We start from the raw sequence: 24,293 nt of genomic DNA on the forward strand, positions 1-24,293 counted from the left end.
TTGATTACCTTGAACAGCATGTAAGGCCAAAATAAAATAAGACCAAAGACATTCCATATGTATGTGAAAATATAGTATACAAAATGAAAGAAAATGACACATGAGTCAAAGCTAAGGTTGTGAGTAAAGGTGGTTAATCAACTGGAAAAAATTGGGCTTATTTGAACCTTCAGGATGAGAATGAAGATGCTCAGGTTGGCATAGATTTTGCTAAAGATGTTCAAGAGTGGTGTACAGAACAAGATGTAGATGAAGACAATGCAGTTGTTGTTCCTCAATCTAGGCATAATGAGAACCAAGTGAAACATGCTAAACAGCTAGAAATGGACAATTGGAAATCATTTAAAGTTTATGATGAAATTCCATATTCAGGCCAAAAATTAATGTCAAGAAGATGGGTTATTACAGAAAAAGAAATGAATGGAGAAAGAAAAGTGAAAGCTAGGTTGGTAGTGAGAGGGTTTGAGGAAAAATATGAAGTAAAATCAGATTTACCAACCGTTCACAAAGAAAGTCTAAGATTATTTTTACCTATAGCTTCTACTTCTGATTTTGACATTCATTCAATAGATATAAAGGCAGCATTTTTACAAGGTAAAGAAATAGACAGAATTATTTTTGTAAAACCTCCAAAAGAGCTTTCTTCTGATAAATCAGTAGCATGAAATCTAAACAAGTGTGTTTATGGACTTATTGATACCTCTAGGAACTGGTTTCTTAGTGTTAAAAGGGAACTTCTACAACTAGAGTTTATTCAGTCTAAGCTTGATCCTGCCATTATTTATTGGCACAACAACAACAATCTTGAAGGACTTTTCCTAATGCATGTAGATGATTTTCTATGGGTAGGAAGTGAACATTTCAAAAAGCAGGTTATATGTCATCTAAGGGACAAATTTGATTGTGGGAAAGAACTAGACAGTAATTTCAGATATATAGGTCTCAATATTCAACATGAAGGCAATTATATATACTTACAGCAACATGATTATACAGATGAACTGAAGAAGCAAGAGCTGACATAAAGAATGGCATATATCCAGAAATTGTTGGTCAGTTACACTGGATTGCCACACAGAGTAGACCTGATTTGTGCGTTGATGTTTTGGATCTTTCCACTTCTGTACAGCTAAGTGAAGCTAAGACTCAATCAAAGTTGAATAAAGTAATCAGAAAAGATAAAAACAATTCATACATAAATAAATATCCAAACTTAGAAAGTCTAAAGAACATTGAGGTAATACTCTATACCGATGCTTCATATGCCAATTTATCTGATCGTGTTTCAAGTGCCGGTGGATATGTGATATTAAAAGTACTCTAGCTGCGGAAGCTTTACCACTTGTTGATGGACTAGATGCTTGCAATTTTGTACGGAGCATTCTTCAAGAAATGATAAAATTAAATGCAAGAGAATCTATTCCAATCAAGTGTTTCACAGACAACAAATTTCTGTGTCAAAACATACACTCAACAAAACTTATTTCTGAGAAACGATTGTGTTTAGATTTAGCTAGCTTCAAAGAAAGTGTTAGTCTTAGTGACATCACAGTCACATGGATTAAAAGCAGCCGCCAGATATCGGATTGTTTAACTAAAGCAGGAGCTGATTTCCATCCCTTGATCAAAGTTCTCAGTACTGGGAAAGGACCATGAAATTGAAACCGAACATTCAAATTGACAATGTTAAAATTTTAGACATTTGTTTTGTTTTCTTAAATATTTTAAATTCTTGCATGGAATAGACCATTAACATTTCAAGTTTTGCCAACAGACAATTAACTTTTAGTTTAAAGAAAGACGCAGGAATGTGTTATATCTGTATACTATGTAATGTTGACTCTTCTCTCCACAGGAGCTGGAGTTATAATATATTATCAACCAACCAAGTTTTACAGATCTTGGACCATTTGTTTTTCGATCATTATTCTATGGATATGAGTGGACTTTTTTTCAGATTTTCAATATCAAAGTGTCATAATTTTTATACCAAAAGAAGGAAAAGAAAGGCGATATATTGGTAATTGGCGACCTATTAGCCTATTAAATACAGACATTAAGATAGCTTCTGCAGCTATAGCAAACAGAGTCAAGTCAGTATTACCAATTATTATTAGTGACACTCAAGAGGGATTTATCAAGGGGAGATTCATTGGGGAGAATACTAGATTATTGTATGATTTGATGCATTATCTTGAATATCACAACATGAGCGCCTTACTTTTATTGGTTGATTTTGAAAAGGCATTTGACTCTGTTGACTGGGTATTTTTACAAAAGCCAGTTTTAATTTTGGTCAATCGATGTGCAGATAGTTCGAGACTCTCTACAAAAGTGTTAAAAGTTGTGTAATCCACAATGGCAATTTATCTATTTTTTTCAATCTCGAGAGAGGTTGCAGACAAGGTGACTTGCTCTCCTCTTATTTGTTTGTTATTGGCGAAGAGTTATTATTGTTGAAACTTAAGTCAAACCCAAAAATTCATGGTATCCTCATTAATGAAAAACAAAAACTTTTAAGTCAGTATGCAGATGATACTTTTCTAACTTTAATTGTTTTGATTCTTTTTATATGTTATCTGGGTTGAAAATGAACAATTCAAAGACAAGAGCTGTTTGGATTGGTAAAAAACAATATTTTGATCAAATATTGTGTCCTTATAATATCTTATGTGGTCACACACAAACTTTAGATTTTTAGGAATAGATTTTTCACTTGATTTAAAAATTATATTCAGCTATACTAAAAAACTGGCAACATAGAACATTAACATTACTAGGTAAAAGCACTGTAATTAAGACTCTGGCATTGCCGAGACTGATTCATTTGTTGACTGCCCTGCCAAATTTACCTCACTCACAATTATATGAGCTGAGTGCTATGTTTTTTAATTTCATTTGGAGTGGTAAGAGCGGAATACTCTTATTGCAGATTTTTCACAGGGAGGTTAAAATATGGTGCATTTGCAGTCTTTCTGTACATATCTAAAATTATGTTGGGTAAAGGGATATTTATCAAATTCAGAGGGTACTTGGCAGAATGTTTTACTAGTAGAACTAAAACAGTTAGGTGGTGACAGAGTCTTTACATTTCAAAATTGAAACGGCCAAATTCAATTTAAAGCTTATTAGCAGATAAACATAATTTGAAAATAGCTCTTAATTCTAAAACCAAAGAAAGATAATTCTCGTAATCAATGAAAGATAATTTCATAACAAAAATTTTGTTTAAATTTTATAAGAAGCATTTTTATGCTAATAATAACTAATGTCAAAGTAATAATAAACGAGTGACTGGTAAAAAATAATGTTAATCCAATTCTTAAAGCAATGCATGCATATATCATACACTTAGTCTTCTGTGCACAAAAGCTTTAAATTGTACTCAGAATATAAAAGTTATAAATAACTTAGTGTGTGTTTCTTATTCAGCAATAACATAAAATGCTGATACTAATACTTATATAAGAAGTATTATTTCATTATATAAAATCTAAAGAAAAGCAAGCATAAAGAGTTTTTAAAATATACATTTGATAATACTGTATTATAATTAAATCACCTTAGTGCTGGTTGAACATCTGGATTTGGTTTCATCTAAGGATGGTGAATAACATGGCTGAAATAAATAAATGTCATTTGATTTTATCTATGCAAAGTCTTATTTCACAAATAGACTAGAAATGGCATTGTTAGTGAGTGGTGGTTCCTTGAGTAATGAAAATCTAAATAAACATAAACAGCTGTGCCACGAGCGCATGATACGCCTGTCATCTTGTGTGTGAATTTTTATGCAATAATCATGAATAGTTTCTGAGATACAGCTTTATATGTAGTGCTCACAACATTATATGCATAGCTCACAACATTATATGTAGTGCTCATAACAATATATGCAGTGCTCACAACATTATACGCAGTTGTCAAAACATTATATGCAGTTGTCGGGACATTATATCATGTATATGCAGTGGTCACAACATTATACGTTTTTTGTTGATGAAGGTGATGATCAATGATGGTGATGATGATAATTGATGTATGTGAAGGTGGTGGTTCATTCGGTAAACTTTGGAATTTTTTATTGGAAATTACCAAATACAATGTTTTAGACTTTAAAGAGAAAAATGTATGTATTACAGAAAAATTATTACACAAGTGTTTTCGATATCACAAACTAGTCAAATCATTAACTAAATTTTATCGTCGGTATAAGGACATCATTCGTAAATATAGCTCAACATGCAGACTTCTTATACGTTCAGGTATTTCACAACCAATATTTTATGGAAATTTTCAAAAATGTCAGTATTCACATCAGAAGCTAACATAACCTTTAAATAGACTTATTAAGAAGGGATATAGTTACGATACTGTTGTCAGGTCATTAAAGATTGCATATTTTGGCGTTAGTATTGATTCACTTATAGGGTCTTTGCATCGGAACTAAACACATTTATTTAAAAACCAGTTGTTGGCATGACACGGGTTATGTTCTTCTCATATATGTTATGATGGTATGATACTAAACCCCTAACGGGAAGGATTGTGCCTGATATTCATATGATGAAATCATAATCTTTCAATCAGTTTAATTGAAGTCTGGAGCTGGCATGTCAGTTAACTGCTAGTAGTTTGTTGTTATTTATGTATTATTGTCATTTTGTTTATTTTCATCTTCTGACATCAGACTCGGACTTCTCTTGAACTGAATTTTAATGTGCGTATTGTTATGAGTTTACTTTTTTGCATTGGCTAGAGGTATAGGGGAGGGTTGAGATCTCATCAACATGTTTTATCCCGCCGCATTTTTGCGCCTGTCCCAAGTCAGGAGCCTCTGACCTTTGTTAGTCTTGTATTATTTTTTAATTTAGTTTCTTGTGTACAATTTGGAGTTTAGTATGGCGTTCATTATCACTGAACTAGTATATATATTTGTTTAGGGCCCAGCTGAAGGATGCCTCCGGGTGAGGGAATTTCTCGCTGCATTGAAGACCTGTTGGTGACCTTCTGTTGTTGTCTGATTTATGGTCGGGTGAGGTCTCTTTGATACATTCCCCATTTCCATTCTCAAATTTATGTTTGATAGTGACCCGCAAACAAATTTAAACAGTTGTTGAAGTCATGTTATCAAGGCAATTTGTTTGAACTATATCAGAAAACAATAACGCCTGCTATTGTCTACAATTGGACAGACATAATGTTATTAATTTATTGGAAATTCATTCTGAGGAACAGATGAAACTAAGAGGTGAATGAATGAACTAGGTCTGTTCGTCGTAAGAAATATGCATGGCATAATGTTAGTTAAATAATAAAAATTTTAGTTAATGAAAATTTGTATGATATATGCCTCGAGTTCATTTCCTACTGAAGATCTTTAGCAAGATGCCACTCAATAGTCGGTATTTAGTTTTAAAAAACTAATTACATTTTAAATAAAAAATAGTCGGCTTTCTATAAGACCTAAGTGCCATATTCATTCACTTATATATATCATGATCATTATTTGGCATCAATTTTCAGAATTTGATATTTTTACATGAATAAGTTTCTAACAGATATGGAAAATGCAGTTTAAAGCATTTCATTGTAGGTGTTTAACATAACTTTACATCTATTATTCCAATTTTTTACAAGCTTTTTAGCATGTCAAGCAGTTTCATAAGAAAAATTTACCCTTTCAAGATCCAGTTTAACATTTTCATTTATAGTTATCATCTCTTATGAAAACTTAGTTTGTGGGGATGAATAAAACGTTTACTACGTTTGTTCATCAGTCCGCAGTTAATATATATGCACAAAAGTGGTATGCGTGCCAATGAAACAACTTTCCACAAAGGAACCAAATGACACAGAAATTAACAACTATAGTTCATAGTACGGTCTTCAACAATGAGCAAAGCCCATACCGCATAGTCAGCTATAGAAGGCCACGAAATGATAAATGCAAAACATTTCAAACGAGAAAACTAACAGCATAATTTATGTACAAACAAACGAACGAAAAACAAACATGTAACACATCAACAAACGACAACCACTGAAATACAGGCTTCTGACTTGGGACATATACATACTGAATGTGGTGGGTTTTAACATGTTAGCGGGATCCCAACCCTCCCTCTAACCTGGGACAGTGGTGTAACAGAACAACATAAGAACAAACTATGAAAATCAGTTGAAAAAGGCTCAACTCATCAGATGGATACAAATATAAATACATCTAACAAAAAAACAGAGTGGACGTGGCCGATACTTGTATATCTCAACAACAAAAAGACACTAAGTACTGATCTTAGAGTTCTCGCAGTTACTGACAGCTAGTGCAAAGCCACAAACAACTAATAAAAAAAAATCATGCCCCTAAGTTTTTGCATTTAGGTAAAGATTGAAACAAATTATTGGATAGTAACGATTGTCCATGAAAAAAGAGTCATCTTGACCTAATTAATTCTGGTTAAGATACATTAAGTCATAGAAATGATATCTTTTAGATCGCACTTCTTTGATAATAATGGACCTTGAAAAAAGTTGGTTGCCTCGACCTATGTTTTATGATTGGTTAATTCTGATTAAAATGTGTGTTAAGGTTCAGATGATAGCAACAACACATAAAAGAGGAATATATGTTTTAATACAACCGCAATTTTTTTTTAAATGGTCTTATATTGCTATTACGTTGTGTCGTTGTCGTCGTCATCGTCGTCCTGTCGATGTACATTAGTTCCACCTAACAGAAGTTTTAATAGAAACTTTGTTATAAACATTGTCATTAATATCTATACCTAACTAATATTATTAGTTACATAGTGTGCTAATGACCTAATACGGTATATATGGGGTCAGTAAATCCCATATGGGGTGAGAGCGAAGCTCAAATCCCCATATGGAATTTACTGACCCCATATATACCGTATTACGTCACTAGCACACTATGTAACGAATTTATCTTACCGACTATCTTAACGTGTGAAATTAAGACTAGTGATTCTCAAAACGAGCAAGTCTTCAATACTGTTAGCGCTAAGAAAATACTTCCATTGATCCTACAAAAACAGAAGCCAACAATAACGACTTGTAAGGTTTAAATGTGTTTTATGAATTTGTTCTATTTCTTCGTCTGTTGGAACTTTTAAGATTTTTTCTCAGTACCGTTTTGTTTTTTACAAAGGGACATAACACCATTACTAACCGTGTATGAAATAAGCCCCACCCCCTTCTTACCTAATAAGGAATATAAAGGGACGTAACTCCACTACTAACCGTGTATGAGATAAGCCCCGCCTCCCTACTAACCTAATATCAAATATACACGGTTTGCACGCGGACGCTTTTAACCAATCATATTCCTGGAAATGTATAGGAGGTAAGATAATGTTTATTATTTATTCCGTTAGGAACATATACTGTAATATTTAATCCTATGGAAATAATATTCCAGAATAATTTTTCCTTTTGGAACTTATATTATGAAGGAAATTTTATTCCGAGAAAGTCTGAAGTCTAATAACTTTTGTATAAGTAAATAGAAATCAATAAAATTTTAATACAAGGTTTATAACCACTAAAGAAAGGTTGGAATTGAATTGGGGGTTATGGTCTCAACTGTTTAGGAATTAGGGGCCAAAAGGGGGGCCCAAATAAACATTTTTTTTAGTTTCCGGACATTAGCTTGTGTTGGTATGGGTCTCTCTGAAATTGTACAAGTTTCCATACCACAAAGGGATGGTAATGATTGGCTTTGGAGGGTGGGGTTATGTATCGTGTACTTAGCTGGGGGACTATGGTAAGCACAAGTAACGAGAGACGAATAAACTGTTTCTCAAATCAATTTTTATTACATCTCCATGCTACTACATTGGCAGACGACAACTCAACGTAATCATAATAGCTAAAACATGTTCTACGTTTTCTGACATAATAGTATAACTTGTGCGAGGCAGTCCCGATTAACCAGAAGACCCAAAATAGGAATATAACATCCCCGCCCCAAATAATCAAATTTGAAAAATTTTGTCTGGTTATCGGAAGTGCCGAACACATTACAATATAATTTGAAAGACTGCTTTCTTCCTTAATCCATTATATATTTCTACATTCATACTGTAGTATACTCTGAGATATTTCATACCATTTCTTGCTACAATTACTTAAATAAGCACACATGTCTATGTCATGATATTGTATATTTTGCAATGGTAACTTTGCGTTCCTATCTTTGTGAAATTAGTAGAGATATATACTCTTAAATTGACTTCAAATGAAAATATCAAACTACAAAAGCTTACAACCAGACACGCACACATCACTCACAATCACACACACATACAAGATCAACATAATAATATGAAACAGAAGATTTTATGTGTAACTCACACACGAAATTAAGTACCAAGCACAATTTTATATTCCACAATATGTCTTAATTGCAAGTAAATTTGGTTGACTTAAATTCAGTTAGTATACAGTAATAAAATATCGGCATAATGGTAGTTGTAGCTAAACGCAGTCTTCTTTTTATATAAATCGTTGAGATGCAATCATCACCAATAAAACTAAAACTAATGTTTTAACGACAGGATTTTATCTCTGACTATAATCCATTCTCATTGAACATATTATATAGACGATACAATTATCACCAAACAAAAATGGAAACTACGGTATAATTACAACGTGATTTTCATTCTGACTGTACACCAGTATAATTGATCACTATTTAAGTATTGGCGATACAATTATCACCAAACAAAACTGAAATTAAAGTTTTATAACAACGGGATTTTATTTCTGACTGCACTCCAGCATAACTGAACACTTATTATAACATTGGCGATACAATTATCACCAAACAAAAACGGAAACCAACGCCTTATATATATAACAACGGGATTTTCTCTCTGACTGTACCACAACATAATTGAACACTTATTTTGATATTGGCGATACAATTATCACCAAACAAAATCGGAAACCAATGTCTTTATACAACGGGATTTTCTTTCCGACTGTACATCAGCATCATATAACACTTATTATTTCTTTGGCGATACAATTATCACCAAAACACTGTAAATTTCAATGGGAATAGATCTTTGATACAAATTATTTACACAAAGCGCAATCTAACATATGTTGACTACGTAGTCCTCATTCAATTAAAGAAGGAGGTCGTTTAATCATGAGTTCCTGAGTTTTCGGTGGTAATTGTGAACCTGTAAGCCACTTGGCATTTTAGGCAGGTTCACCAACTTTTTGCACGAGATATAGGAATCATCCCTTATTCGCTTTTTCGCCAAAATACGTTTGACTTTAAAAACGCCACCATTGACTGTTTCCAACGCAACAGAATCTAAATTTGTAAAATCAGAATCTATTATTTAAATCTGTTGAAGGAAATGTGGATAACGGGAAAGCTGGCCTCTGTACTTTGATTGATTGACCCATTGATTGAAAACACAACAGCGGGTAATATGAATTCCCATTCTTTCCATTTTTCTATATATGGGGTAATGTATTCCGCTAGTGTTCTGTGTGTTCTTTCCATAGCCCGAGACAATGATACATAAAACTCGGTATAAAATCCTGATGAACACCAAACATTTTACAAACTTCCTGTGTACAACTTCCTATAAACTCAGAACCTTGGTCTGAAATCAGTGTTTCACATACTCCAAATTGATATACTAGACTAAATACTGCATTTGAAACAGTAAGCATATCCTTATTCCGAATAGGCAATACAAATAGATATTTTGAGAACATATCGCTTGCAGTAAATAAATATTGGTTTCCGTTCGGAGATGTTTTAGCGGCCCAAACTAATCAACTTTCCATACCTGAAATGGCTCACTTGGTGTACAATACGGAACAATCTTGGCTTTTGTTTTCAGATTCGTAATTTTCTGGATTGAAAGTCATGACATGACGCAACATAATCTCTCAAAAACTCCAGCGTATTTTGAATACCGCTATGACCACCTAGCGGCGAGTCATGAATCATAAATAATATCGTATCGATCATTTTGTGAGGAACAGCTAACTGATATGCGGACTTGCTTTTATTTCGCTCTGATTTAGCTTTTCTGTTTCGATACTGTACACCATGTATCAATATATAATCTGGAGCTTTCAGAAGTATGCGCCGAGCATGTTTTTGAGACAGAGGGAGTTGGTTATCTTCCAAATAAGTAATAATATGTTTATATTCAAAATCATTCCGTTGTTCATTTTTTACTTTTGCCATGTCCTTTACTCCCTTACACAAATCAATATGATTCTTATCGTCAGTTATTTCCTCATTTGTTGACTCCGCAGAATTTGTACTTTTAGCACTGTCATGTGGTCATCTTGAATTGTACTCACAAATTGGTAACAATGTTCATTACATATTCAGTAACCATTCACTTATTGAACAACCAATCACAATGTATGTTACATATTAAGTAACCAATGATAATGTTTGTTACAGTAGGAAGTGAATATAGACATCACTGTAGTTGTAGCAGTTGTGGTTCAAAATATTGATATTGCGTGTCCTGGTAACGTTCTTTTTGTTTCCCATGGCCGTAGGCTCATCAGTGTCGGCGTCATATGGGTCCTGATTTTTGTCGCAAAATAATACTTAAACTATCGGTATTTCCTTTCCAGTATGAACAATATCTTTGTCGGATATATCATTAAGACGTAGATTTCTGATGTTTAAATAATTCCGCAAAGTCTTTACCACCTTGTTATTCAATTTCTCAGACTTCATCAGTTATATATGGGAAATAAGGATCTTCTTCCGTTGGACTTTCAACTTGTAAACTATTTGGGTTTTCACAGCGAGACAAAGCGTCCGCAACCTGCATCTGCTCAGCAGGTTTGTACTCAATTACGAATAAAAATTGTTGTAAAGCGGCGAGCCATCTTTCATATATGGCCCCTTTAAATTGTTTCTGAAAAAGAGGTTGAAGCGCCTGGTGGTCACATTTGACTATGAATTTAACACCCCTTACATAATTGGCACAATCTAGTACGCTCGTCACCATACCTAAGAGTTCCAACTTTGTCGGTCCATATGATTGTTGTCAAGGCTTTAGAGATTTTGAACCAAAGCGGATTATTTTCGGTTTACTAATTTGTGAATCTTTTTGGTAAAACATATATCCAATGCCTCGAGAAGATGTATCTACTGCCAACCAAAAAGGTATGTCAAAAGACGGAGAACTTAAAATTTCCGAGTTAATGAGACGTGTTTTCAATTCATTTAATGCTATTCTTTGTTCAGATTTCCAATCAAAACGGTGATTTTTCTGCAAAAGTCTATTAAGTGGATAAATCAGGACACTGAAATTGGGAATAAATTTCCTAAACCAGTTGAACATGCCGATAAGACGACGGAGCTGTTTAACATTTTTCGGTTCTGGGTAATCTGTTATAGCCTGAATACAGTCCTTGGGAGGGCGTATTCCGTCTTTTGATAGCTCAAGACCAAGAAAAACGCACTTCAGTGAGGGGACTTAGTTTAACATAGGACCCTAATGGAAATGCATACAAATGACTTCTTTTTAGAGAATCACTGAATGGAATGAAACAAAACATTGTACGATATTAGGTGCTGACCAAGTGTTGTTACTTTGTAGCCAATCCATCATCCAAGATGGCCGTCAGCAGGTGACTTAGTTTAACATAGGACCCTATTGGAAATGCATGGAAATGACTTCTTTTAGAGAACCATTGAATGGAATTAAACAAAAAATCCCGCTGCAAATGTTTGCACCTGTCTTAAGTCAGGAATCTGATGTACAGTAGTTGTCGTTTGTTTATGTAATATATACGTGTTTCTCGTTTCTCGTTTTGTTTATATAGATTAGACCGTTGGTTTTCCCGTTTGAATGGTTTTACACTAGTAATTTTGGGGCCCTTTATAGCTTGTTGTTCGGTGTGAGCCAAGGCTCCGTGTTGAAGGCCGTACTTTAACCTATAATGGTTTACTTTTTAAATTGTTATTTGTATGGAGAGTTGTCTCATTGGCACTCACACCACATCTTCCTATATCTATGGTATGAATGTTCCTTATTAGGTGCTGACCAACTGTTGTTATTTTTGTAGCTGATCCATTCTCTAAGATGGCCCCCAGCGGGGGACATAGTTTAACATACCCTATGGGAAATGCATGCAAATGACTTCTTTTAGAGAACCACTGAATGGAATGAAACCAAACATGGCATGAATGTTCCTTATGAGGTTTTGGCCAAGTGTTGTTACTTTGTAGCCGATCCATCATCCAAGATGGCTGCCAGTGGGGGACTTAGTTTAACATATAGGACCCTATGGGACATGCATACAAATGACTTCTTTTAGAGAATCACTGAATGGAATGAAACGAAACATAGTATGAATGTTCCTTATGACATGCTGACCAAGTGTTGTTACTTTGTAGCCGATCCAATATCAAAGATGGCGGCCAGCAGAGGACTTGGTTTAACATAGGACCCTATGGGAAATACATACAAATGTCTTCTTTTAGAGAACCACTGAATTGAATGAAACCAAACATAGCATAAATGTTCTTTTCTTAATGAAGTGCTGGCCAAGTTTTGTTACTTTGTAGCCAAATTTTAACATTTTTCAACCCAAGTAGAATCAGGTGAGCGATACAGGCTCTTGAGAGCCTCTAGTTTTTATAACATTTCTATGATAAATGAGTGAAATTTACCCCATTATTTGTATTTATTGACTTGAAAAGTTATCGTCTCAAAATCATCTTGTGTATCATATGGAACACCCTGACTGCCTTATAAAGATGATTAGCATTATATGCAGTGGTCACAACATTATATGCAGTGGTCACACCATTATATGCAGTGGTCACACCATTATATGCAGTTTTCACAACATTATATGCAGTGCTCACAGCATTATATGCAGTGCTCACAACATTATATGCGGTGCTCACAACATTATATGAAATGCTCACAACAATATACGCAGTGGTCCAAACATTATTTGCAGTTGTTGGGACATTATATGCAGTGTTCACAACATTATATGCAGTGGTTACAACAGTATATGTTTTTTGTTGATAAAGGTGATCAGTGATGGTGATGATGTTGTTTGATGTATGTGATGGTGGTGGTTCAAATTCGGTAAACTTCAGTTTTTTTTTAGCGGAAATTATCAAATCTATAATTGGTTATGCCCAGCAAACAAATTGAAACAGTTATTAAAGTCATGTTAGCATTAAGGAAGTATACAATATTTAAAACTGAGTGAAATAAGGAAATTAAGAAGTATGATCAATTTACCAAATTTATTCCACATCAAGGCATTTAAACTTATTTTGAAGATCAGTTTCATTATATTCGCAACTTAATATATATATACTTTAAGTATTTAATAAATTGCTTCCCCAAGCCCAGCTGGATACGACCACAGAGGTACTAGTACCAGTCCAACCCTGAACTGTTGGAACAAAAATGGACACAATATCCACGCTTGATACAGGTTTGAATTTGGATTGTAATTAAATATTTGACACAAAATAGGTTTCTGACACAGAATAACTGTAGTCAAAGAACTCAGAATTGGTTATATATTTGAATTTATACTTAATTTTTTGCTTTTGCACTACGCTATTGCCAATTGCCCCACCCCTCCCAAAATTAGAAATATAACCCCCCAACCCCCGTTTTTTTTTTATTTTGTGCAATACACTATGCTGTTGCATATTGACCCCAACCCGAAAAAGAAGAAAAAAATGTATCCCCCACTTTTTTTGCAAAATTTCTGAAAAAAAGCTTTACACATAATTTTAAAGCAGTGTAAGAGAGTTAATCATACCTTATGTTTGGATTACTTCAATATATTTGGATTACCTTCCTTACACTGGTTTCAAATTGTCTTAATTGGCCATTAAACAAGAAACCCTTGTTTTTCCCTCTTTTTGCCTCTAATTCCTAAACAGTTTGAGCCATATGTTATATTCCTATTTTGGGTCTTCTGGTTATCGGGACTGCCTCACACAATTTATACTATTATGTCAGAAAACGTGGAACATGTTTTAGCTAATATGATTACGTTGAGGTGTCTTCTGCCAGTGCAGTAGCATGGAGATGTAATAAAATTGATTTGAGAAACAGTTTATTCGTCTCTCGTTACTTGTGATTATCATAGTCCCCCAGCCGAGTACACGATATGGTGAAGGATTTTAAAAGATGATAAACTAGTTTACAGACATTGTTAAGTTTCATGAAATTTTGAGGAGACGAGCAGGTAACAAGTGATTGACATTTTGGTGTCTTTTGTCCGCACGTTGTGACCTTGTTAAGATTGACACTACTGATTTATTTTCTGCATCGTTATGGTTAAATGAGTTTTTTCAAAGTTGGCTTATATATAGATGATATTTATTGGTGAGGAATGCCTTGCCACTTCAACTGTTTCAACAACAAAAATCTGCTTGATGTATTAATTGGTGAGGACTGCCTCGTCACTTCTAGTATTGTATACCAAATCAGGGAAATATATATATAAAAAAGGGTCGTTTTGTGAGGACTGCCTTGCCATATATTCTTGGATCATTATTTGTATAAAACAGTTTGATTATATCTATATATACATAAAGGTAGGATTACATGGTATTGGTGAGGGTTGTCTTGTCACACGGGCCGAATATGTGAAATGAATATAAGTATTACAGTTCCTTTAAACAGTAATCTTGATGACGATAATGCTTCCGTTTTGAATGATAGTTTTATTGAGGAAAACGAATTTCCAGACCTTGATCAATCCAAGTCCTCTGTTGTTGATACTGTTCCCACACCCAGTAATGAAAGCGACACTTCCCCTCAACCATTTAATATAGCTACAGTCCCAGATACGCCTGCACCATTACCGACATTTCGTAACTATGGATAAAATGGCTAAATGTAGCACATTTTCAGGGTACCCACATGATAATGCTAAGCGGTTTTTAGCAGAATTTGAATCTAATGTCTTACTTTACGACTTAACTGAGAAGGGAAAACGCTGAATCACGGCGTTTCACTTGCATTTAAAAGGACCCGCACTTACATGGTTCAATTCTTTAAGCGATGATTCAAAACAGTCTTGGCAAAATATTTGTGTTTTGTTTAAAGAAAAATACATAAATTTTAATTTACATAGCGCCACTGTAATAATGGAGAGCGAAATTATTTCAAAGTTTGGTCTTGTCCCCTGATCAGTCGCTCGAGGATTATTATAGTCAGATACTAGAAAAAGCACAAATTTTGCAGAAGCCAGATGATGAGGTAGTAGCTAAATTTATTAGTCGGCTTCCAGATAAGATGTCATTTTTTGTCCGAACTGGTCATTTGAGTGACATTCAAAGTTCTTTAACAGCAGCTAAAATGCATAATGATGTTGTTAATGCAATAAAACATAAGCCGCAACTTCAGCATGTGGAACCCCCAGAGAAAGCTTCAGAGCTAAGCGAAATGAAGAAGCAAATAAAGCTGCTTACAGAATTTGTTTCTAAAATAAATACTGGTCAGCAATCAAATACACGAAATGAAATGCCCCCAAATAATGGGTTTCCCCGTCAATCTAGGTTTGATAACGCAGAATGCAGAAAATGTAAAGGGTTGGGTCATTTTGGAACAGTGCCGGTGCGTCACAGCCGAACGCTCAATGTCAGCTATGTCATCAGTTTGGACACACCACAGCCTTTTGTTTTACAATAAGTAATATAGTTCAGGGAAACCAAATGAACCTGGCCGACAGGCACAGCCGTCCGGGGTTTCCGCAGTAAGTGCCAGCGTGACTGCTAACTCTCAATTTTTGTATATATATGCATGTTGTTTTTGATCAGTTGAATGTAGCTACACCTATAGATACAGGTAACGCCATCAAAGAACCTTTTTGATTCAATTTCTGATAAACTGAAAATTTCATTTAAACAATTATCAGATCCTGAAATTAGACTAGCTAATAACGACAAGATTTAAGTGTTTGGAACAGCGAAGTTAAAAGCTATCATTGATGACCAGGAGCAAATTATTGATATTTACATTCTACCAACTGTTTCGCATAATTTTGGGGACTGAATATTTACGGACTCATAAAGTGTTGTTAGATTTTAGTGATTTTTCTTATGGTGTAAAGAACATACATGTCCAGACTACAAAGAAAATCTTTATTGAGCCAAACACTGAGCTTTTGTCGTACGACAAAGTGTCAAATTGTGTAATGGTAGGGTTGCAAGGGGTATGCTTGAATAGTCAATTTGCGTTACATCAGGGACTTATGATAGCGAAATCGCTTGTTGTTGTACCCCATAATCACAGGGTTCGTATAAAGATATTAAATGCAAGTAACGTTCGTATTACACTGCCCAAAGGCAAAAATATTGCAGAATTTACTGTTTTATCAAATGATAATTCATATGTTAGAATGAGTGACAATACAGACAGTTCTAAAGTACAAAATATAGAACTTGTGACTTAAAGCATTGATATTGTTGAAGGACAGGACCTTCCTTTCAACCCGAGTAAATCAGTAGATTCAAGTGTGAATATGTTTGCCAAATTTTGCCGAAGATTTGACTGAACTACAACTGCTACAACTACAACGATGTCTCTATATGAAAATCGAGATTTGTTTGTCACGAAAGAGAACCCGGATCTCGAATTTACATGAACATAAAATAAATCTCAAACCAAATGCAGTATCAAAACATCAGAATCCATATAGGTTACCACCGTATAAGCGTGAAATATTACGGGAACAATTGGAAGATTTACTACGACAAGGTATCATTACACCTGTTAGTGAATCAGAGGAATTGCCAATCACCAGCCCGTCGTTTTAGTAACAAAGCGCAGTGCCAATACCGATAAAGAGGTTTCTCAAAATTTTAGGTTCTGCTGCGATTTTCGTCATTTGAACGCTCAAACAGAGGATTTCAAGTACGTTGTTCCAAATTTGCAAGAATTAACTGAATCTATGTCGGATTTAGTACAAAATTTTACCGATGGGTCTAAAAACTGCTCCAAATACTTTTCAGCTGTTAATGGACAAGGTGCTCCATGAATTGAAATTTAGGACATGTCTGTGTTACTTGGATGACGTCCTGCTCTGCTCGGAAACATTTGAGAAACATTTGAACGACTTGAACGAAACTTTCGAAAGATTTCGATCAGCAGGGTTAAAGTTAGGTGCAAAGAAGTGTTACTTTGCAAACCAGAAGGGCCTGCTGGCGGCTATCTTGGATGATGGATCGGCTACAAAATAACAACACTTGGTCAATACCTCATAAGGAACATTCATGCCATATTTGGTTTCATTCCATTCAGTGGTTCTTTAAAAGAAGTAATTTGTATGCATTTCCAATAGGGTCCTATGTTAAACTAAGTCCCCCGCTGGTAGCCATCTTGGATGATGGATCCGCTACAAAGTAACAACACTTAGTCAGCACCTCATAAAGAACATTCATGCCATGTTTGGTTTCATTCCATTCAGTGGTTCTCTAAAAAAAAGTCATGAGTATGCATTTCCCATAGGGTCCTATGTTCAACTAAGTCCCCCCACTGGCGGCCATCTTGGATGATGGATCGGCTACAAAATAACATCACTTGGGTAGCACCTCATAAGGAACAATCATGCCATGTTTTCTTTCATTCCATTCAGTGGTTCTCTAGAAGAAGTTCAAAATGTAAAAAGTAAACGCCAACTACGGACGACACCAGACGCGAACACCAAGTGACGAGAAAAACTCACTTGGCCCTTCGGACTTGAAGTATTCAAGCAGAATGAACAACCAATATAAAAGTTAACTGTCTCCAAGGAAGTTTCAATAAGTTCTTACGTAAAAATTAAATTTACACCACATTTCAGAGAGGGACATAAAAGGTTTCTTTTTAAGTGATTAATTTGTTGTAATACAGTATTAAAAAAAAATTATTTTCTTACAACTATATATTTATTAAAGTATTTCCTAGGAAAATGTTCTATCATAGCAGAATATAAGAAATTAGGAGAAAAAGCTCCCCAAAACACCGAGTATGGCTTGTTCTGTCAACTGAATATTCAAGGTAGCGTCCTATTTCAAAGAATTTTTCTCATAAAATGTGTTTTGGAGACTCAATCCACTCAGAACATTTAATATTTTATAATATTTCCTTTAAATAGCAAGAAATTTTAACAAATGAGACTACTCACAAGGTCATAGGTGCATGTACAGCAGAAAAGCCCTTCGGACCCAAGAAATTAATAACGTGTTGTTTTCAATATTTTTTTCATCACTGGGTTGGTACCTCTGCTGGTGGACTATCAGTCCCCAAGGGACCTTAGTTTCTTAATATTTACTAAATTTATAAAAGGACAATTTTAATAAAGTTTATTAAATCATGTCAGTACCGAAATACTATCATCAGCTCAGTAGTCAGTATTTTGGTACTGACATGATTTAATAAACTTTATTCAAATTGTCCTTTTATAAATTTAGAAAATATTAAGAAACTAAGGTTTCAACTCCCTCAGGCAAAGATGGCTTAAGATGAATTTGGCTATTTATTTTAGGTATTTTTGACATATAGCTCTTTAACGGTTTTGGTACTTATATATCTATGGAATTCAAATGATTGGTTTGAGCGTTCCTGATGAAGGTAAATCCAGAAAAGCGCTTCGGACACAAGAAATTAATAACGTGTTGTTTTCAATATTCCCATATAAGGTGTAATACCACCATTTATTTTCTCTACTTTAGTCTTTGATAAATTTGCACTTTTCAAAAAATTGTGCAGAATTTATCTTTGTTTTATTAATACAGAAATACTTGGCATGGGTAAAGTTTTATCCTGTCCAGTACTATAGAAAATATTTCACATTTCGCATAAAAGAAAACAAGAATGTGTCCATAGAACACGAATGCCCCACTTGCACTACAATTTACATGTTCAGTGGACCATGAAATAGGGGTCAATACTTAAATTTGTCATTAAAATTAGAACCAGATGCTCTGCAGGTCGCAGCTTTATACGACCGCAGAGGTTGAACTCTGAAGGGTTGGGGCAAGTATGGACACAACATTCAAGCTGGATTCAGCTCTGAATTTGGATTGTGATTAAATAAATAAATTTGGTGTATTTACTGTCTTCTGATTGGTTAAAATTATTAGTTTTATTTTCAATGTTGTCAATTTTGATGGCGACACGCCCACTCTGAAGTTTAGTATTCATACGCCAACATGTTTGTACGTTGTTTTTGTTAATATAAATTATATAAAAAGTTCTTTGTGCCTTAATTTTTGATAGAAATTTATTTATAATGAATGGCAATAATTTATTTTGATTTTATTGAATCATAAAACTAATTTTTGACTCTTCACATTTTACATAATCCACTTCGCGGATTATTCAATGTGAAGAGTCAAAAATTAGTTTTATGGTTCAATAAATTCAAAATAGATAATAGCCATTCATTAAAAAGCTGACACAGCATAGGTTTCTGACACAGAATGAATGTGGTCTAATGAACTTAAAAATTCTTTTTTTCTTTTAAGCAATTCACTTTGCTGTTGAATATTAATCCTCTCAAAAAAAAAAATTGTTTGGAGAAATGTTCTTTTTATATCTGAAATCTGAAATGAGAAAAGTTTACCCCCTTCCCCCAATTTTTTTTTCATCTCCCCTTTTCTCTTATTCCAAAACTGATCTCAAATTTTTAATGGTGTTTGCAACAATAACTACTCATTTAAATACATTATAGTCATGGTTAAAATTAATATCAATTAATAGTAACTTCTAAAAAAAAAAATGGGGAATGTGTCCAAAGGGACACAGATGATGCCCCCGCTAGCATATAACGTTATAAAAGGACATAACTCAAGAACTGTAAAAGTGACACTGCCAAAAATTGAACTTAAACTGAATTTAGAGGTAATAAGCATTATATACACATTTCATTAAATTGAGTTGAGACAAACTTAAGTTAAGAGAACAGAAACAATTTTTTTTTCAATTTTTTTCATTTGTAAAGGGGCATAACCCTAGAATGGTAATCAAAGTGCTTATAATCACTGAATGGAAAAGATTGTTTTAATTTATTAGTTGGTAGTAAAAGTGAATATTGCATGGTATATTGTATATTGCATTGATTTAAGTTGATTCAACTACTGTTTTGGACAAAGAAAGATAACTCCAATTTTCAAAGAATATTTCATAAAGCATTGGTTTTAGGTGATTCAACAACAACAAAGAACGATAACTCCAATTTATTGTTTTGAAACTACAAAAATGCTTGTTTTTGGCCCCTTTTCGGCCCTTTAATCCTAGACTGTTTGCCCAATAACCCTTAAAATATATCCCAACCTTCTACTTATGGTATTAAACATTGAGTTACAATTTCAGAACAATTGAAATACTTATACACAGCTTATTGTCCTGACACTAGATAAATGCTTGTTTTGGGCCCTTTGGGCTCCTAATTCCTAAACCCTAGGGACCATAACCCCCAAAACCAATCCCAAGCTTCCTTTTGTGGTTATAAACATTGTGTTAAAATTTTATTGATTTCTATTTATTTATACTAAAGTTATTATATGGAAACTGTCCGTCTTCGGACGATTCTGACGATGCCGACGAGAACGCCGACGTGATACCAATATAAGAACGCAAAAAATTTGCAGTCATATAAAAATCATATCATAGGGAACATTTGTACTAAGTTTCAAGTTGATTGGACTTCAACTTCATCAAAAACTACCTTGACCAAAAACGTTAACCAAAACTTTAACCTGAGCAGTGAGTTCGCACTTTTTCTTTGTTCATTGGACAATAAAATTGGGGTCAATACTTTAATTTGGCATTAAAATTAAAAAGATCATATTATTGAGAACATGTGTACAAAGTTTCAAGTTGATTGGACTTCCAACTTCATAAAAATCTACCTTGACCAACAACTTTAACCAAAACTTCAACCTGAGCTATGCAGTTTGCACTATCTTTTTCCTTTGTTCAGTGGACCGTGAAATTGGGATCAAAACTTTAATTTAGCATTAAAATTAGAAAGGTCATATCATGGGAAACATGTGTACTAAGTTTCAAGTTGATTGGACTTTTACTTCATCAAAAACTACCTTGACCAAAAACTTTAACCTAAAGCCGTAGGAACGGTTGCACGGACGAACGAACAGACGAAGGGATGTGTCCAAACTTTAATTTGGCATTAAAATTAGAACAAGAGTGCACACGCTGAAATGTCTCGGCTTCTTTACTAATCATTGATATTATGTTGATAGTTCTAAGTATAAAGCTTTATTAAAAACTGTCACATAAACTTAACATTAACAAAGATAACTAAACAAAGACCAATGAACCATGAAAATGAGGTCAAGGTCAGATGAATCATGCCAGGCAGACATGTACAGCTAACAATGCTTCCATACAACAAATATAGTTGACCTATTACTTATAGTTTAAGAAAAATAAGAAAAATAGACCAAAACACAAAAACTTAACACTGAGCAATGAACCGTGAAAATGAGGTCGAGGTCAAATAAAACCTGCGCGCCTGACATATAGATCATAAAATATTTCCATACACCAAATATAGTTGACCTATGGCATATAGTTTTAGATAAAAAGACCAAAACTCAAAAACTTAACTTTAACCACTCAACCATGAAAATGAGGTCAAGGTCAGACGACATCTGCCCGCTAGACATGTACACCTTACAATCATTTCATACAACAAATATAGTAGATCTATTGCATAAAGTATGAGAAAAATAGACCAAAACACAAAAACTTAACTAAAACCACTGAACCATGAAAATGAGGTCAAGGTCAGATGACACCTGCCAGTTGGACATGTACACCTTACAGTCCTTCCATACACCGAATATACTAGACCTATTGCTTATAGTATCTGAGATATGGACTTGACCACCAAACCTTAACCTTGTTCACTGATCCATGAAATGAGGTCGAGGTCAAGTGAAAACTGTCTGACGGGCATGGGGACCTTGCAAGGTACGCACATACCAAATATAATTATCCTATTACTTATAATAAGAGAGAATTCAACATTACAAAAAATCTGAACTTTTTTTTCAAGTGGTCACTGAACCATGAAAATGAGGTCAAGGACATTTGACATGTGACTGACAGAAACTTCGTAACATGAGGCATCTATATACAAAGTATGAAGCATCCAGGTCTTCCACCTTCTAAAATATAAAGCTTTTAAAAAGTTAGCTAACGCCGCCGCCGGATCACAATCCCTATGTCGAGCTTTCTGCAACAAAAGTTGCAGGCTCGACAAAAATCATATCATGGGCAACATGTGTACTAAGTTTCAAACTGATTGGACTTTAACTTCATCAAAAGCTACCTTGACCAAAAACTTTTCCCTGAAGCGGGACGAACGGACAAAAGTGTGACATGGGGGGTCCAATTTCAAACTCAATATTTTGTATTTTTTTTGTCTTGCCCTATTACCAATACTTTAAATTCTATAATTCCAAAGGTTCAGGCAGAATGAAACAGACATGTTGAATAATTTTAAATTTTAATAGCATACATCTCAAAAAAGTTGAACAGAAACCATACTACTTATAATCAAGTTTTGTAATAAAACAGTCAAGAAATCATTGCTCTAACCTTTTCCAAATAAAAGTCAATAAAAAAAGAAAAATTCTAATACCAAAATTTCCATATTTTCTGCTTAATCATATACTGTGAAAGTACGTTAATTCGTGGGTATCAATTTTCGTGGTTTGGGAAATATTAACATGTTCGTGGGTTTTTAAATTCGTGGATTTTAGTTTTCTTATAAAAAACAAGAATGTGTCCTCAGTACACGAATGCCCCACTCGCACTATCATTTTCCATGTTCAGTGGACCGTGAAATTGGGGTAAAAACTCTAATTTGGCATTAAAATTAGAAAGATCATATCATAGGGGACATGTGTACTAAGTTTGAAGTCGATTGGACTTCAACTTCATCAAAAACTACCTTGACCAAAAACTTTAACCTGAAGCGGGACAGACGGACGGACGAACGAACAGACGGACGGACGGACAGACAGACAGACAGACGGACGGACGCACAGACCAGAAAACATAATGCCCCTCTACTATCGTAGGTGGGGCATAAAAATAATTGAAAAATAAAAGCCTTTAGAAACGAAGGTTACAAATAGTCTTGATTGAAGGAAATTGCAAAGTAAACATTGACCCGTGTAAATCGTAGTGATAACACTTATTAACCCATGATAAAGTGATCAACAGAATAAAGACCATCAAAGGTGCTCATTAGGCCATAAACATGTCACCTAAAGAAAACAGTAACATAAACATATGCTTTAAACGTATCTTGAATTGTCAAATAATTCTTGTCAAAATCAAGCCCAGCATGAAATTATTATTTCCCATACATGCCATATGTAAGATAATTATGAGGATATAAAATAAACACTTTATCATATTGGCATATCAATACCGGAAATCTAACTTTCATCGATCAAAAATATTTTTTATGAGAATTAAAAGATCAAAAATTGTACCGTTTAGGTTATTAAAGATTAAATAGGTATAATCCTGCATGCGGTTGTAGTTCTGTGACTGCTATTAAAGTAATATCAGATTTGGCGTTATTCAATATATTCTCTAGATCATATCAGTAGTCAAACCTACCCGATGGGGATATTTCGTTGGACACTTAAATTCGTGGATAAAGTCATCCACGAAAACCACGAAAATTGGTACCCCACGAATAATGGTACTTTCACAGTAATAACAATCAAATTGAATAGCTTAATTTGAAAAAAATAATAATAACTAGTGATTGAAGTTTTTGCAAATAAAAAGAATCTTAATATATTTCAGTTAAAATAGTAAATTTGAAAGCCCTGAGTTTTTGTGATCATTTGCAAAAATAAAAATGTCATTTCATTGTACCGTTTTTATGTAATTATATGTAGAAAAAGCCTTCTATTTTCAGTATTTTGTCACACGACTGACATATTTTACAAAGATTGAAAAATGCTATAAACTTACACAAAAAATCACTTAGCACATTGCTATATCATTGATTTCAATTACTGATATCTTTTACTATAGGACTTTCTTTTTAGGGCAATTTTAAAAAACCAAAGAGAGGCATCCAAAAATGTCAGGAGTGTGACAACTGTCTTTAAACATCTATCACAGAATACATAGGACTTAAATGTCTTCTTATTCTTCTTAATTTTTCAGAAGTGGCTATTCCAGAGAGAAAAAAAAATATTACAACTGTGATATGTTTATATCATAGATGTGGGA

General features: G+C 34.1%; 1 protein-coding gene across 3 annotated transcripts in view; it reads right to left on the reverse strand.

Annotated features, from left to right (window-relative positions):
* LOC139525466 (coiled-coil domain-containing protein 149-like) overlaps nucleotides 1–24,293 on the reverse strand; it is a 193,143-nt gene that overhangs the window by 150,688 nt on the left and 18,162 nt on the right. For 2 of the 3 annotated variants that reach the window (XM_071320820.1, XM_071320821.1), the window contains exon 3: nucleotides 3,563–3,619. In XM_071320820.1, coding sequence (XP_071176921.1) covers nucleotides 3,563–3,619 — 57 coding nt within the window. Of the gene's footprint in view, nucleotides 1–978; nucleotides 3,620–24,293 lie in introns of all 3 variants that reach the window. The other variant, XM_071320822.1, reaches the window with a different exon arrangement.

Source organism: Mytilus edulis, chromosome 5 (genome assembly GCF_963676685.1).
Source record: "Mytilus edulis chromosome 5, xbMytEdul2.2, whole genome shotgun sequence".
Lineage (NCBI taxonomy): Eukaryota > Metazoa > Mollusca > Bivalvia > Mytilida > Mytilidae > Mytilus > Mytilus edulis.